General features: G+C 46.3%; 1 protein-coding gene across 1 annotated transcript in view; it reads right to left on the bottom strand.

Moving 5' to 3' along the window:
* Positions 1 to 13,922, bottom strand: part of CCDC171 (coiled-coil domain containing 171) — a 72,427-nt gene that overhangs the window by 39,358 nt on the left and 19,147 nt on the right. Inside the window, exons 4-7 of the mRNA XM_083184275.1 lie at positions 13,114 to 13,288; positions 11,219 to 11,409; positions 1,911 to 2,057; positions 1,331 to 1,396 (exon numbers count right to left, since the gene is read on the bottom strand). Coding sequence (XP_083040401.1) covers positions 1,331 to 1,396; positions 1,911 to 2,057; positions 11,219 to 11,409; positions 13,114 to 13,288 — 579 coding nt within the window. The remainder of the gene's footprint in view (positions 1 to 1,330; positions 1,397 to 1,910; positions 2,058 to 11,218; positions 11,410 to 13,113; positions 13,289 to 13,922) is intronic.

Raw genomic sequence — 13,922 nt, 5'->3', positions numbered from 1 at the left:
TGCCCCTGATTCTACAATTAAATATCGCATAGCATTGCATGCCAGCAAGTGGCATGCAATGTGATTCACAATGTGAAATGAACCCACATTGTCAACGCCACCCCCACTATCAACACCAACCCGAAGCGTGGCGAGCGCAGCGAGCCCGTGAGGGGCGGCGGCACGTGTCCTCCGACCTTTGCATACCCCCACTATCCACGTCAGCGTGGAGTTGATCTTATATAGTGTGGCGAGCGCAGCGAGCCACCGAGCCTGAAGCGTGGCGAGTGCAGTGTGCCCCGCGAGGGGACGCGGATTACTTTACATGTATTCCGCGTCCGCTCGCCACGCTTCGGGTTCGGTGGCTCGCCACACTATCTAAGATCAACTCCACGCCGACGTGGATAGTTGAGGTATGAAAAGGTCGGAGGACGCGTATCGCCGCCGCTGATAGTGGGGGTGGCGTTGACAATGGAGATGCATTTAACATTGTAAGTACCCATCAGGGAGCTTGTACAATTAAAAATCGAATCGCATCACATGCCGCTATATTGCATGCGATGCAATGCACTACGATGGAAATCGGGGTTTGTGTAAGATGTGCAATGATGGAACAGCATGCAAATCGGCTGAAAATCGGCCGCAAAATCGCATGTGATTTTTGCATGCGATTTGCGGCCGATTTCGCGGGCGCCCTGGTTATACACAAGTACCACAAATACAATTAAAACTGAATGCAATGAAGGTACTAAGTAACGGGTTTATCATTTATCCGCTCTTATTGAATTCTTAGGTAAAGATGTTTGGCAGTGCCAGCTACTCACTCAATCGGAGTTCACAATTACATTTGTGACCTTCCGTGTAGGGTGGCCAATCAGCGGGATCGGGATTGGCGGGATCCCGGGATTTGACCCCAAAATGTCTGGGATTTCAATCCCAGGATTAGAGTGTCCAATCCTGGAATGGAGTGTCCAATCCCGGGATTCTGTGATGGCGTGTGGCATGCGCAGCGTGACCTACAACCAAAAAGACCTCCTCCGCCACCGGTACCCTCCCCCATATAACCTTTCCCGGCCACACACAAGCATCTCCAGTGTCCCACCAACCACCTCCCACCATTCTGCTGCCACCTGCCCAGCTCCACTTCTCCATCCAAGTAAGTAAATGTGGGGGACAGGGGGGCGGTTTTCTTTTAGAAATGCCAACCCTGGGATTGATCATTTTTTAATCCCAATTCCTGGGATTGAAAATATGCCACGGGATTGGCATCCCTACTTCAGTGCCATTTAGGTCTATGTCACATCATACAACAAGTACACCATAAATTTAAAAAAAAAACTGCTCCAGTTACCTGGATGATTTCAGAGTTGAACTTGGACTCGTTCCCTTCCAATGTCTTCACTCTCTGATTTACGGTCTGTGAGAAGAGATTACTAATGGGTGAGATGATCTTGACTCTGCCACTCTGGGTTTTCTACCCAGTACACTAGTATATAGCAGAAAAGTAATTGTGTAACAAGTATCTGAAATGTCGCCAACATTTTACACCACCTCAAAATATCTAGTTAGATGGATTACCAAAATCAAATCGATACCTCAATAATGTTACATCTTACTTGGTTAAGCTAATAGGAAGCCTGGAGAACACAACCTTAAATTGGCAATTGTGAGACTCTCCGGCATGTTCAGGAAAGGTATATAATAAAAAAAAGGTCCCCCCATTAATGTACAATATTTTGACAGATTACATTTTTAGTTCCAAACCCATTCAAGCATTAGCAACAAACTGTAGTAGTAAATAAACAGAGAACAACGTTCGATAAGTGACCCAGTAACAAATTGAAATGACATCATACAACAATCTTGGGTGGCAGTTTGAAAGCGCAGGCGACCAAATATATTATTTTGTTACTATCATACAACACATTTACCTCAAGTTCCTGCTTCAGTCCTTCTGCTCTTTCAAGGCTAAATTCAAGATCACTTCTGTGACGCCTTAAGGTATCCATGTGATTATCCTTTTCTCTGTCTGATTGGTGCATCTTTTGTTGCAGCTCAGAAATGATCACATTCTGCTTCTGTGGACACAGTCAGCAAACTGAATTAGAATGAGTTATGGGTTTTAGATTTTCAAAAGTTCTAATTAACTTTAAAACTGAAGCAATGAAAAAAGAAATTTTTATTCCCCATTAAAGTTTTTAATGAAGTCGTCATAAAGAATAACAAAAGATACAAAGCACCAACAAAAATGTAAGGAGCTTATAATAGCAGTATAATAGCAAGGAATATAGATTGGCCCATCAAACAAAAGAGAAGTCTGAAATAAAAATATGCCTACATATATTCATATAGATAAAGACTACAATATACATTACAAGCAAACAACTTAAAACATCATATAAAGAGAAGAATAGGAAAACAGAGAGAGGAAGGGAAGGAAAGTGGTAAAACCCGGGCATACATTGACAAGCTAGATCCGAGTCTATTGAAGTAGACTCATGTACTAGTGTAACCTAAGTAGGCAGGGGAGTCTTTAAAGATAAATCAAGGTTCCTAGATAGTACTAAACACTCTATAGTTAGAAGAACCTTATAATAACAGGTCAACCATGGTCATGTAAAACTCACTCTTGTGAACCATTCCACTACAGATGGGGGGGGGGGGGGGGGGGATGTAGATCGCCAGTGAACTGGTATAACAGCCTTGGCTGCACTATTTAAGTGCTTCGGTAGAGATTTTTTTTATAGGAGGATATGGTGCAGTCTATCTTTTTGAGAAGCCAAAACGTTGGCTCAGTGCTGACGTCGTGACCCATTATTTCTTTGGTCAGAGAAAACACAGAGCTTCAGAAGGAGCGAAGGACATCACAATCCCACCCAATATGAAGTGGGGAACCTATGGCCGAAGTACAACTCCAACATGATGCAGGCACTACTGGATACATTGTGGGCAGTAGAGAAGGGCATTTGCACCAACGGGCTAGGACGTTAAACTGGGTCTACTACCGAATAACAGAGCAGGACATAATAACCTGACAGAATAAACCCTGGCATGCGGGTTCTAACAATAACAAACATGAAGAACAGAAACAGCTTCTAAAAATCCTCTCCCCTCCCTTAAGGTGGCCACTGGACACAACAAGACCAGAACAAGTGCATCTTGACAAGCAGGGCAAAGGCAAAAGTTCAGTGCATATTTTTATTTTTCCTTCTCTTAGAATGTTTAGTAAGAGAAGATGTCCCTGATTTGAAAAGGTCTTCTTTATAAGCCATATGGCCTGTAAAAACTGTAATGCCATCAATCTCAGACACAAATTTGGAATCGGAGTCTGAGAATGAATCAAACCTGGATTCCACTGCTCTAGAAGTTAATATTCCAGGAACATTCCTGCAAGAGGGAGACAAAAGAGCACACCCAGCGGCAATAGCGATGGGCTGGGCCTTTTGCACTGACTGGCTCGAGTGCTTCAGTGGGGTAATGGCACCAGTGACCTCACTTGAGGCTGTGACTTCAGGGACCCCCTTAGAGGTTATGGCCTTCAGCATCTCTTCTAGGGCTGTGAGCTCTGAGACCCATTCTGAGACAGTGGCCTTCGGGACCTGGGCACAGGCAGTGGCCTTCAGGACCTGGGCACACAGGCAGTGGCCTTCAGGACCTGGGCACACAGGCAGTGGCCTTCAGGACCTGGGCACACAGGCAGTGGCCTTCAGGACCTGGGCACACAGGCAGTGGCCTTCGGGACCTGGGCACACAGGCAGTGGCCTTCGGGACCTGGGCACACAGGCAGTGGCCTTCGGGACCTGGGCACAGGCAGTGGCCTTTGGGACCTCGGCAGAGGCAACAAACTGAGACTGTGGGCCCCCACACGGGTCTGCGGCCTCTGGACCCCCACTCGGGGCAGCGGACTCTGGACCCCCACTCGGGGCTGCGACCTCTGGACCCCCACTCGGGGCTGCGACCTCTGGACCCCCACTCGGGGCTGCGACCTTTGACTCACCCGGCACACCCCAAGCACTACACTCGCTTTGCAGGCCCCCGGCAACGAAGTCGTCCGGTGGGCCCCCGGCAACGGTCATAGGTTCAATAGACGTTGGTTTCAAAAGGTGCAAGAACCTGTGAGGAAATAGGAAATAATCTATTCTAGAATAGGAATTGTGGGGCGGGGAAAAGAAAGTGTAGTGTAGTCTCGGTCGATAGGATGCTGAAGGCGCCACGCATTGACCAACTGGTGTTCATGCAGTGTATGACAAACATTGCAATACAATTTATAAGGACAATTATGTGTTGCAGTGGAAGAGTCTATGGCAGTTTAAAGTCCAATTAAGGTCCCCTCCCCCCCCCCCCCCACACACACACACAACAAGAATACCCACTTTCAAAGCATCAATGCGGTTGAGAACTTTCTGCATGAAAGAAGGTTGGTTGCTTTTGGGAACAAAATTACTTACAAATGTATATAGCTGGCGATGGAGCATACCCTTAACTACTATTGCTGTACCCTCAGCAACAGAGAAGCATTCTAGTTCCTTGAAGGGTAAACGACACGAGAACAAAAGTGCTATGCCCAATGTCTTACTTTCACTGTTATTGCTATAGAAAGCATTAGGAAAACTATGACCTTTCAATGAAGGGGGCTTTATCTGCTTTAAAGTGAGTCTCCTGGATGGAGGGCTACATCCGCTTTAAGTGCATCAAGTTCGCGTAATGCTCTAGACTTTTTTTTCTGGTATATTGAGTCCCTTTGAGTTAAATCGAGACAATCGTAGGGTTGTACACTCTGGACTAGCTATCTGGTAATAGTAATGTTCCTGGGTGGGGTACACAGAAAGATAGAGCGAGAGTACCATACACAACATTTCACAGACACCTAAATAAAAAAGGAGGGAAAAAAACAGACCGCTCCTTACTGGAACTGGTGTGCGAAGCACAACCAGGTGTAAGGACAAATATGTGCGGTACTAGGGGCATTGGGGGTAAGTGTCAACAATTGCCATATTTGATGGAACACAGTAGGCTATACATTGAAAGTTTATGAAGACACTAGACTAACTAAGAAAAATCAAACTACAAAATATGAAAAATAACAAAAGACCAGCAGCATGTCCATTAATAAGGGGGACCACTGCAAGAGGAGGGTTGAACATTAACTTTTTGGAAACTTCAACAGTCATGGGGTAGACCAAATTAGGTTCAGCACAGATAAAAACCGGTACAATCAAAACCCTGTGAAAGTAAGAAATGTCACTAGGGCCCTTGGAGGGATCAGGTAACTCTGCTGTCCGTATGTTGACGGCGACGCTGGGGGCTCTTCCTGGAGTCTTTGATGACTTGCCAACTTTCATCTCCAAGATGTAATGGAGGAGGTAGGTTCAAGGAGGAGCCATTCCAATCTGGCAGTTGGGGAGGCTCAAATCCCAGAGCAGAAGCACAATCTCTTCCTTTTGTGTGAAATAATGGAGGTAACAAATAATGTCTCTAGGCTGATCCCCTGAAGCACTGCAAGGGCAAAGAGCCCTGTGGGCCCTGTAAAAGGTGATGGAGGAAATTGGATCCTTTCCCACGATGCCGTTCGCAGGTATCTCCTCTGACACCCCTTGGATCCTGAGGTTGTTTCGTCTTCCGAAATGGTCTAACCAACTAACCTCTGGGATAGAGCATTGAACATGGTCGCCTGTTGCACTGATGCCTCAGGAGATTATATGCCTGGACTACAGTGTCGTGGAAATCCTCCCACTTAGATACCCTATCGGGTAGTGAGAGAGGTCTGCTTTGACCTCAGCAAGCTCAGAGTGTATGTAGGGATGCCAATCCCGGGGCATTTTTTCAATCCCGGGATTCGGGATTGAAAAATGCTCAATCCCGGGATTCCCGGGATCCCGGGATTGGCTTCCCTAATAATAAAAAACACCCTGGCCGCCCGAGCGCTGGGTGGGTGGGCGGGTGTCAGGGACCGCTGGGTGGGCGGGTGTCAGGGACCGCTGGGTGGGCGGTTGTCAGGGACCGCTGGGTGGGTGGTTGTCAGGGACCGCTGGGTGGGTGGTTGGTAGGGAGCGCTGGGTGCCCGTGAGCGCTGGGTGGGCGGGCGGGTGGCCGGCCGTGAGTGCTGGGTGGGAGGGCGGGTGGACGGCCGTCAGCGCTGGGTGGGTGGCCGGCCGTCAGCGCTGGGTGGGCGGGCGGGTGGCCGTCAGCGCTGGGCAGGCAGCCGTGGATGTGCGGCTGTGCCGTGTGTGCAGTGTGCCCTGCGCAGCGTGACCTCGTCACGCTGCGCACTGCGGGGTATGGGGAAGCCGGGCAGCGTCTGAGTGCTCAGACGCTGCCCGGCATTAAACTGCGCATGCGCAGTTTAATCCCGAAATCCCGGGATTGGAAATTCCAATCCCGGGATTGAAATCCCGGCGTTTTGGGGGCCAAATCCCGGGATCCCGCCGATCCCGATCCCGGGATTGGCCACCCTAAGTGTATGGTATCTCGAAGACTGTGCTATAGAGAGTTAAAATCTTGACGGGTGGGCACTGATTGCAAGAGTTACAGTACTTGAGATAAGTCTCCACCATTGAGAACTTGGGCAGGCTGAGGAGTGGCAGATGAAGAAGGTGAGACTGAAGGCTCCTGGGCAAGTAAGGGCTGAGAGTTTGAGTGGTCATTAGGCAGTGAGGTATCCGTTGGTTTGAGAAAGTGTCTCAGATCGGATTTGGATGGCGTGGAGAGGGGTGCAGTCATTTCCCTGTCTCCAGAATCTTTTATGTTCCAAACCATAATGTATTGCAGATCAAGTGTCAATATAAATGGGTAGTAAATAATCTCCTTCTGGATAAAGTAGCAATTGTGATATATGTATTAATAGCAACAGGGCAGTTGTCACCAATGACAAGGGAAAGGCTAGTCAGCTATCATTCTGTGTGATGACGTATAGGCATCTCACGAGTGTATATTCAAGTAAGGAACAGAGTGTCCATGTTAGTTAGTGCCGTGGGGCATCAGAGTAACAGAGAGTCTGTAATAACAAAACGGGTATTGTGGGGTTCCTGTGGTGTACTAAAGGAAGCAGGGGGAAGGTAGGTTCACCCCTGGGTGTTTGGATTGAGTGGGATAGGCTCATCTCTGTAGCCTTATTTTTGCACTAAGGCACAAGGCTCTTAAATTGCACTCGTGTAGTAGCTTGATTTTATATTCTGGGCTACACTTATTATATTGTCTTAATCAGAGAACATAAAAGTGCAGGTTGGTGGCTGTAAGAACCTGAGGTGGCCTTTGAGTAATGGTATGTGCATATACACCCAAATGCACTGTGGAGCAGGAGAAGAGGTGGAGGCACAGTTATGCAGTCGTTGTACCTGACTGAGGCTGTACAAAGATGGCCACCACTTTCCCACAGCTCCAGATGACTGGGAGCAGTCTCTCTCTTTTCTCCACAATCCAGCAGGTCTTTGGCGGGCACTTATGTCTACAAGCTTGGCGGGGGCCGTCCACAGAGTCTGCAGGTCAGGTGAGCTCTGCGATTATTTATTAGCAGTTTCTTATATAGCGCAGCAGATTCCGTTGCGCTTTACAATAGTAGACAGTGATAAAACAAACTGGGTAACAGACAGACTTGGAGGTTAGAGGGCCCTGCTGCAAGCTTACAATCTATTAGGTATATAGGAGGGAAACACAAGGACAGGCATCAGTAATAGCATAGCAGTCCCAACAAGTTACAAGTCCAGAAGGGAAGCTATATAATACAGAAGTGCCTCAGAGGGTTATGCGTGTAGAACTTAAATATGATAGGCTTGCCTGAAGAGGTGAGTTTTCAGGTAACGCTTGAAAGTTTGGAGGCTAGCGGAGAGTCTTATTGTGCATGGAAGGGCATTCTATAGGATGGGAGCAGCCCGATAAAAGTCCTGTAATAGTGAATGGGAGCTAGTGATCCGCTCAGATGAGAGACGCAAATCTTGTGCAGAGCGGAGTGGTCGAGATGGGAGATATTTTGTGATAAGTGCAGAGATATATGCTGGTGCAGTATGGTTAATAGCTTTATATGCAAGTAGAAGTGTTTTATATTGAATACGGTAATATACAGGCAACCAATGGAGGGACTGGCAGAGCGGATCAGCAGACGATGAGCGTCTTGCAAGGAAGATCAGCCTAGCAGCAGCATTTAAAATGGATTGCAGTGGTGAGAGTCTGTTCTTGGGAAGACCAATTAGGAGACTATTGCAATAATCAATGCGGGATATAATGAGTGCATGGATAAGAGATTTAGTAGTGTCTTGTGTGAGATATGGTCGTATTTTGGATATGTTTTTTAGATGCATGTAACATGATTTGGAGACAGATTGAATGTGGGGAACAAAGGACAGGTCAGAGTCGAGGGTGACCGAGGGTGACCGAGTCGAGGGTGACAGAGTCGAGTGCACGCCTAGACGGCATCCCAAAAGGGATGCCGTCTAGGCGTGCACTCGCGGTCCAGCGGGCGCGCCTTCACTTGGCACCCTAATACCTCAGATTGCTATATAAGGGGGTTTATTCCTAGACTTTATGTCCGTCCCTATACTTCCGCCCTTTTGTGTGTGAATAAGGGCGGAAGTGACGTATCGACACCAGGATGCTGGAATCGATCACAATGTTATTGTGATCAAAATAAAATAAAACAAAATGAAACCACACTGACTTATATTTAAGACCCTACCCGGATGTTTGTCTATTTGAAAGATGAGAGCTATACATATAAATACATTGTATATTTGCTTATTGTCATCTAGATCTGTCCCGGAAGTGATTTAATACACTTCCGGGTATAAAGGTTCTGTGGATATGTTTATTCTGAATTACGAGTTTTATCTTTCATAAATGCATACCAGCTATTAATAATGAAGTCCCAGGTCTGTCTCCGAGTATTTTTATTAGTATGTATTCAATTTTTTACTTGTTTTTGTTGTAATATGTTTGTACCATGAGGTCAACCAGATTTAATTGACAGGGGTATTTATACCAGGCCCCAACCCAATGCCAGTCACCTTGAAAAAGCTGCCCCTAGTGACAGCGAAACGCGTTGGCAACTTGTAAGGACCTACAGTGGACATTTCCTCCACCACCTGCTTATGTTTCTGGACTTTCAATCTCCTGGAATTTTAAACACCTGGCACAGTGCACTTTATTAGGAGCCTACTAAAGCTCCTGGACTGGGACTTACAAATTGGCGATATTTATTGGAGCACCCATCCACATCTAAGGAGAACGCATGTTTTGAGAGGATCCTTAACAACAGCGAAGTCTTCCATAAGACTGGGACACCTCCAGCGATCCATTTGGACTCCAGCCACAACACATCCCCTTGTCCCGCCCAGGTTGAGATTTACCAGAGCAGGTTAAACCCATTGGTCCTTCTGATCTCAAGTGATATTTGTTTTTATTGTTTTTCATATTCTTTCTTGATTATATATTTAATATTTGCTATATATGTACAATTTATCTATAAAATAACTTTTTATCTATTGGTTGACTCATTAAAATTTATGAGCGCTGCAATACTTTCTTCTTTTTCCTGTATATTCTTGCTGGGACCTGACTAGTCCCCCATTGCAGCAGCTCACTTTGAGAGAACAGCCGTGGTCAGCGCTCTAAGCAGTTTTTCTGCAACCCTTCTTTCCACATGTTGAGAGTGAAAGCCTGACTGAAGCGGGTCTAATACGGTGTTGGAGTTAAGAAAGTTTGTTAGGCGAGAGTAGACAAGTCTCTCGAGTAGCTTGGAGAGGCATGGGAGCTGAGAGATAGGACGATAGTTAGAGAGAGAGTTAGGGTCAGAATTGTGTTTTTTCAGAATGGGAGTAATCACTGCATGTTTGAGCAGAGACAGAAAAGTACCAGTAGCAAGAGAGTGATTGCAGATTTTAGTTAAGGTTGGAATAAGCACAGGAGATAGATTTTTAATGACTTGTGCAGGTATAGGATCAAGAGGAGAGGTAGTAGAGTAGGAGGATAAGAAGAGTGCGGATACTTCCTTTTCATTTGTGGGCTCAAACGAAGAGAAAGTGCCAGAGGGTTCAGGTGTGGCAGAAAGAGGGTTAGAGATTGTGGAGCATACCATTTCATCTCGGATGTTATCAATCTTGTCCTTAAAGTAGGAGGCAAGTTCTTGTGCACTGATGGTAGCCGGTGGGGGAGGGTACAGAAGAGACTTAAATGTGTTAAAAAGTCGCTTAGGGACACTCCTGGCCACTGCGATGGGACACTCCTGGCCTCTGGCTGAAAATTGAGGCCACAGCTTCAGTGCGGCTGCAGTGCAGGAGGCTCCTGGAGCCGTCCCCGCCACTGCAGTGAAATCAGGGACAGAGTGATGGATCCCGGTGAGCGGGGACAGCAGCAGGCGCCCCGCGTAGTTCTACAGGGAGGGTAGGATTGGAATTTTAGTGGAAGGAGAACGGGTGCATCAGATCGATTTTTTACATTTTTATTAAACCTGGTGCTGTGTTTCCTATATACAAACACACAATTATTATTATTTTTTAAACAATATTGACAAATCTGATGACAACATCTAAGTCTGTAGCGCAAAAGTCAGTCACACCATGGCAGAAGGATTATCATCTTACCAGATATGCATATCCTAAAGGGAAATCATTGAAGCAGTAAAATTGTCACACGTATTTATTAGTATAGAATGGACGGAATCGGTACATCTGTCAGACCAGACTTAGGTCTACAGTCATTAGGTCGACCCCCGAAAGGTCGACTGGGTCCAAGGTCGACATGGGCCAAGGTCGACATGAGTTTTTCACTGTTTTTTTTACCCGAATGTCGACACAGTCGACATGGACACAGTTGAACTGCAGCTCGCGATGCTTCGGGCACGGTGCCTCGCTGCGCTCAGCACACTATTTTATTCTCCCACCACGCCCTAGTGGATGGTAGGGCATGAAATATCGCCTGTCGGCACATGTCGGCTCAAAAAACAGTGAAAAACTCATGTCGACATAACGACTGTCGACCTAAACCCAAGTCGACCGTGGCCCATGTTGACCTTAAGTCATGTCGACCTTTAACCCTGTCGACCTTGGGGCCAGTCGACCTTCCGGGGTCGACCTAATGAAGTGTGGTCTGACAGATGACCGTTTCCCGAATGGACAACTGAGCTATCAATATTTCACACTGACATATAGGAATCCAAAAGCCACTGGGCACCTATGTGTGTGTACGTCTGTACTAATTAGCGTCCAGCTATGTTAATGGTTACATTTGTCATATAATTAAAACCAAGCACCTGAACTAATGCTTCCAACTTGTTTCTCTCAGACATCAGCATCTCCTGCTCTTTCTTGTAGGTTTCTACAGCCTGGTCTCGATCTTTCAAATCCTTTTCAAAAGCTCTCTGTGCATCTTGCCAACTAAACTGGGTTGTCTGGAAATGTTTCTCGATGCTGTAGATCTTTCTGTGGAGTTCTTCTGTCTGTGCTGTGTGGGGAAATGTTTCTAGGTCAGACAACAATCATACAATTTGCAGGCTTCTCTTAGCAAGCAAATAACACAGTGGATGTCTGACGATCTTGGTTGGCATGTAGTAATGCAGAAAGGTTTACAATTAGAGCAACTGAATGGTAGAAAAACATCACTTTTGAATTCTTTCAGTAGAAACTCCCATCTGCTGTTGTGGGCCATTAAGTAAAAACCTTTACTGTTTCTACCACAGTACTTACCCACAAAATGAAAATAATTTGAAGCACATATATTTTAATTGTCGGCTGCTCAGATGTGCCCTCACAGACCTAGCCTGAATAAGTCACGCTGCGCAAATAAGCCCATGCAATTCAGCTTGCGTTGACCGTATGTTTCACTTAATCAGATATCTTATTCACAATGTGATGCAGACAGGAAGCCCCAAAAGACTGTGATAATTAATTTCATTTATCTGACATTTGTATATCTGTAAGCAACAGAGTCTGTATACAAAGAACAATGGAGCTTGCCATAGAAAAGAAGTCACAGCAGCTTCAACATAGCACATCAAATGTCACATATCAAATGAATCAACATAGTCCTGGTGCATCCTAGTCACATTGGCCCTTATTCTGATCGGTGCGGCCGGAGCCGATTATGCGGCCAGGACCGTGCGTGCGAAACCCCGCCTTCCATACGGATCGCCAACTCCGTCCGTATGCGGTAAGAAGATGGCCGAACGGACCGCACGTGTATTTTTTACGGAATACGCCTCCTCCATCTATGGGAACCTCCCCCATCATTCGATGGTCGCAGACCATCGAATGCAGGACCGTGTGCTCCACCAGCACCCGCAACCTCAGACCACACGGACATTTTTCCGTGCAAAAGCAGGGATCTGGGCGGGCAGCTGACATCCGGCGATGTCATATGTCCGTCCCCTACACGTGCGTCACGGCCGCATTACCATACGTACGCCCAGCGTTTTCATGGGAACTCCCATGAAACGCGGGGCGTATGCATATGGTAATGAGCCCAAATAGCCCTTCACGCCCCTCTCCACCCCCTGTTCGGAGTGTTCACATATCATGCGGGATTTGGCCATACGCCCCGCTCGCACATGCGCAGAGACGCCTCTGCACATGCGCAGACACAAAACATCGGCGGGCCGAACGCACGCGGATATATCCGCACCGATCAGAATAAGGGCCATTGTGACAGAATCCTTTTCAGGTGAAAAAATACACTTTTTACAAGTCACACAGGACCTGGAACACAACGTGGGTCGGTTTGTGGGCAACTGCAGCAATAATGTGTGAGGACACATATGTAACTTTTAAAGGTCTATACACACTGGGAGACTATGCTCAGCGTGTATGGACAGTGATGATATCGTTCCTCGCTGCGGGGAAAGCGCTCAGTGCGTACACACTGAGCGGCTTTCCCCCTGCCCGGCGCCAACGGAGGGGAGGGGGAGGACGGCGTTGCATATTGGAGCGCTATGCAAAGCCGCTCATCTGCTGGTATAACCAGCAGATGAGCGGCTTTCCCGGCGAGGTTGCGGGAGCGCAATGGTGATGATCGCCATTCATTGCCGGACCATACACACTGGGTGGCTTTGAGCTGTTTTGAGCGACTTTCAGCTCAAAGTCGCCCAGTGTGTATGGGCCTTAACTCATCACCTCATATACTGTATATCTCACAATAAAGAGGGCACATTACCTTTAAAATGCTCTTGTATTCTAAAGGAATTTGCTTTCTCCTCTTCCAATGCCATTCTTTCTTTACTAAACTGCTGTCTTGCAGTCGCCAACTCATATTCTAGCCCCTGTCGAACAGCTTCTCCTTTCTCAAATTCAGAACGTAGCTTAGCAAACCGGCTTTCACAAGAGGACAACTAAGAAATAACATTTTATAAAAGTAACAAAATCAGTATTAATGTCAAAATTATGTATCAATTTACAGTCAAAGAGCGTATCACAAAATATAACTTTTTTGTAGCATGTATTGGCTACTTATTTTGGAAACACCCTCAAAGTCTCCACGATATATATTAAACATTGTATAGTGTACTCTCCATCTATCATCACTGGCTGTGGTTTACTGAATCGTCCCATTACATGTGCTGCATGTCCAGTGGGACATTTCCACAGCCAATGTGGGTATACTTTCACGCAGCATGTAAGAATACATTGCACCGTCACACAGTGGACCACTTATTGTGTATTGTAATAGAAAGAATAGTGATATGTGTGTGTAACTCATTAAGTTGGGAGCTACATGCCTTTAAAATTATAGAGCAGCTTTGCATAAATATACTAATTCTGCAAAACTCATTCCATTCGGACATTGGTAAAACATAAATAAGTGGTCGCTGGGCTTTATGTCAAGTTAATGAGGAAAGGTGTACATTCAATACAACCATGCCAGTAGTTGAGCTGGTCTAAGTAAACATGTATAGCTCAATATTAAAACCAGAGATTCTGCATTGATAGAAGGTGGGACATTTTGGTTAAACAATAAGGACAACA

The sequence above is a fragment of the Crinia signifera genome, chromosome 1, assembly GCF_055691185.1.
Source record: "Crinia signifera chromosome 1, ASM5569118v1, whole genome shotgun sequence".
Taxonomy (NCBI): domain Eukaryota; kingdom Metazoa; phylum Chordata; class Amphibia; order Anura; family Myobatrachidae; genus Crinia; species Crinia signifera.
The sequence above is the reverse complement of the archived record's forward strand: the minus strand, read 5'-3'. Positions and strand labels throughout refer to the sequence as shown.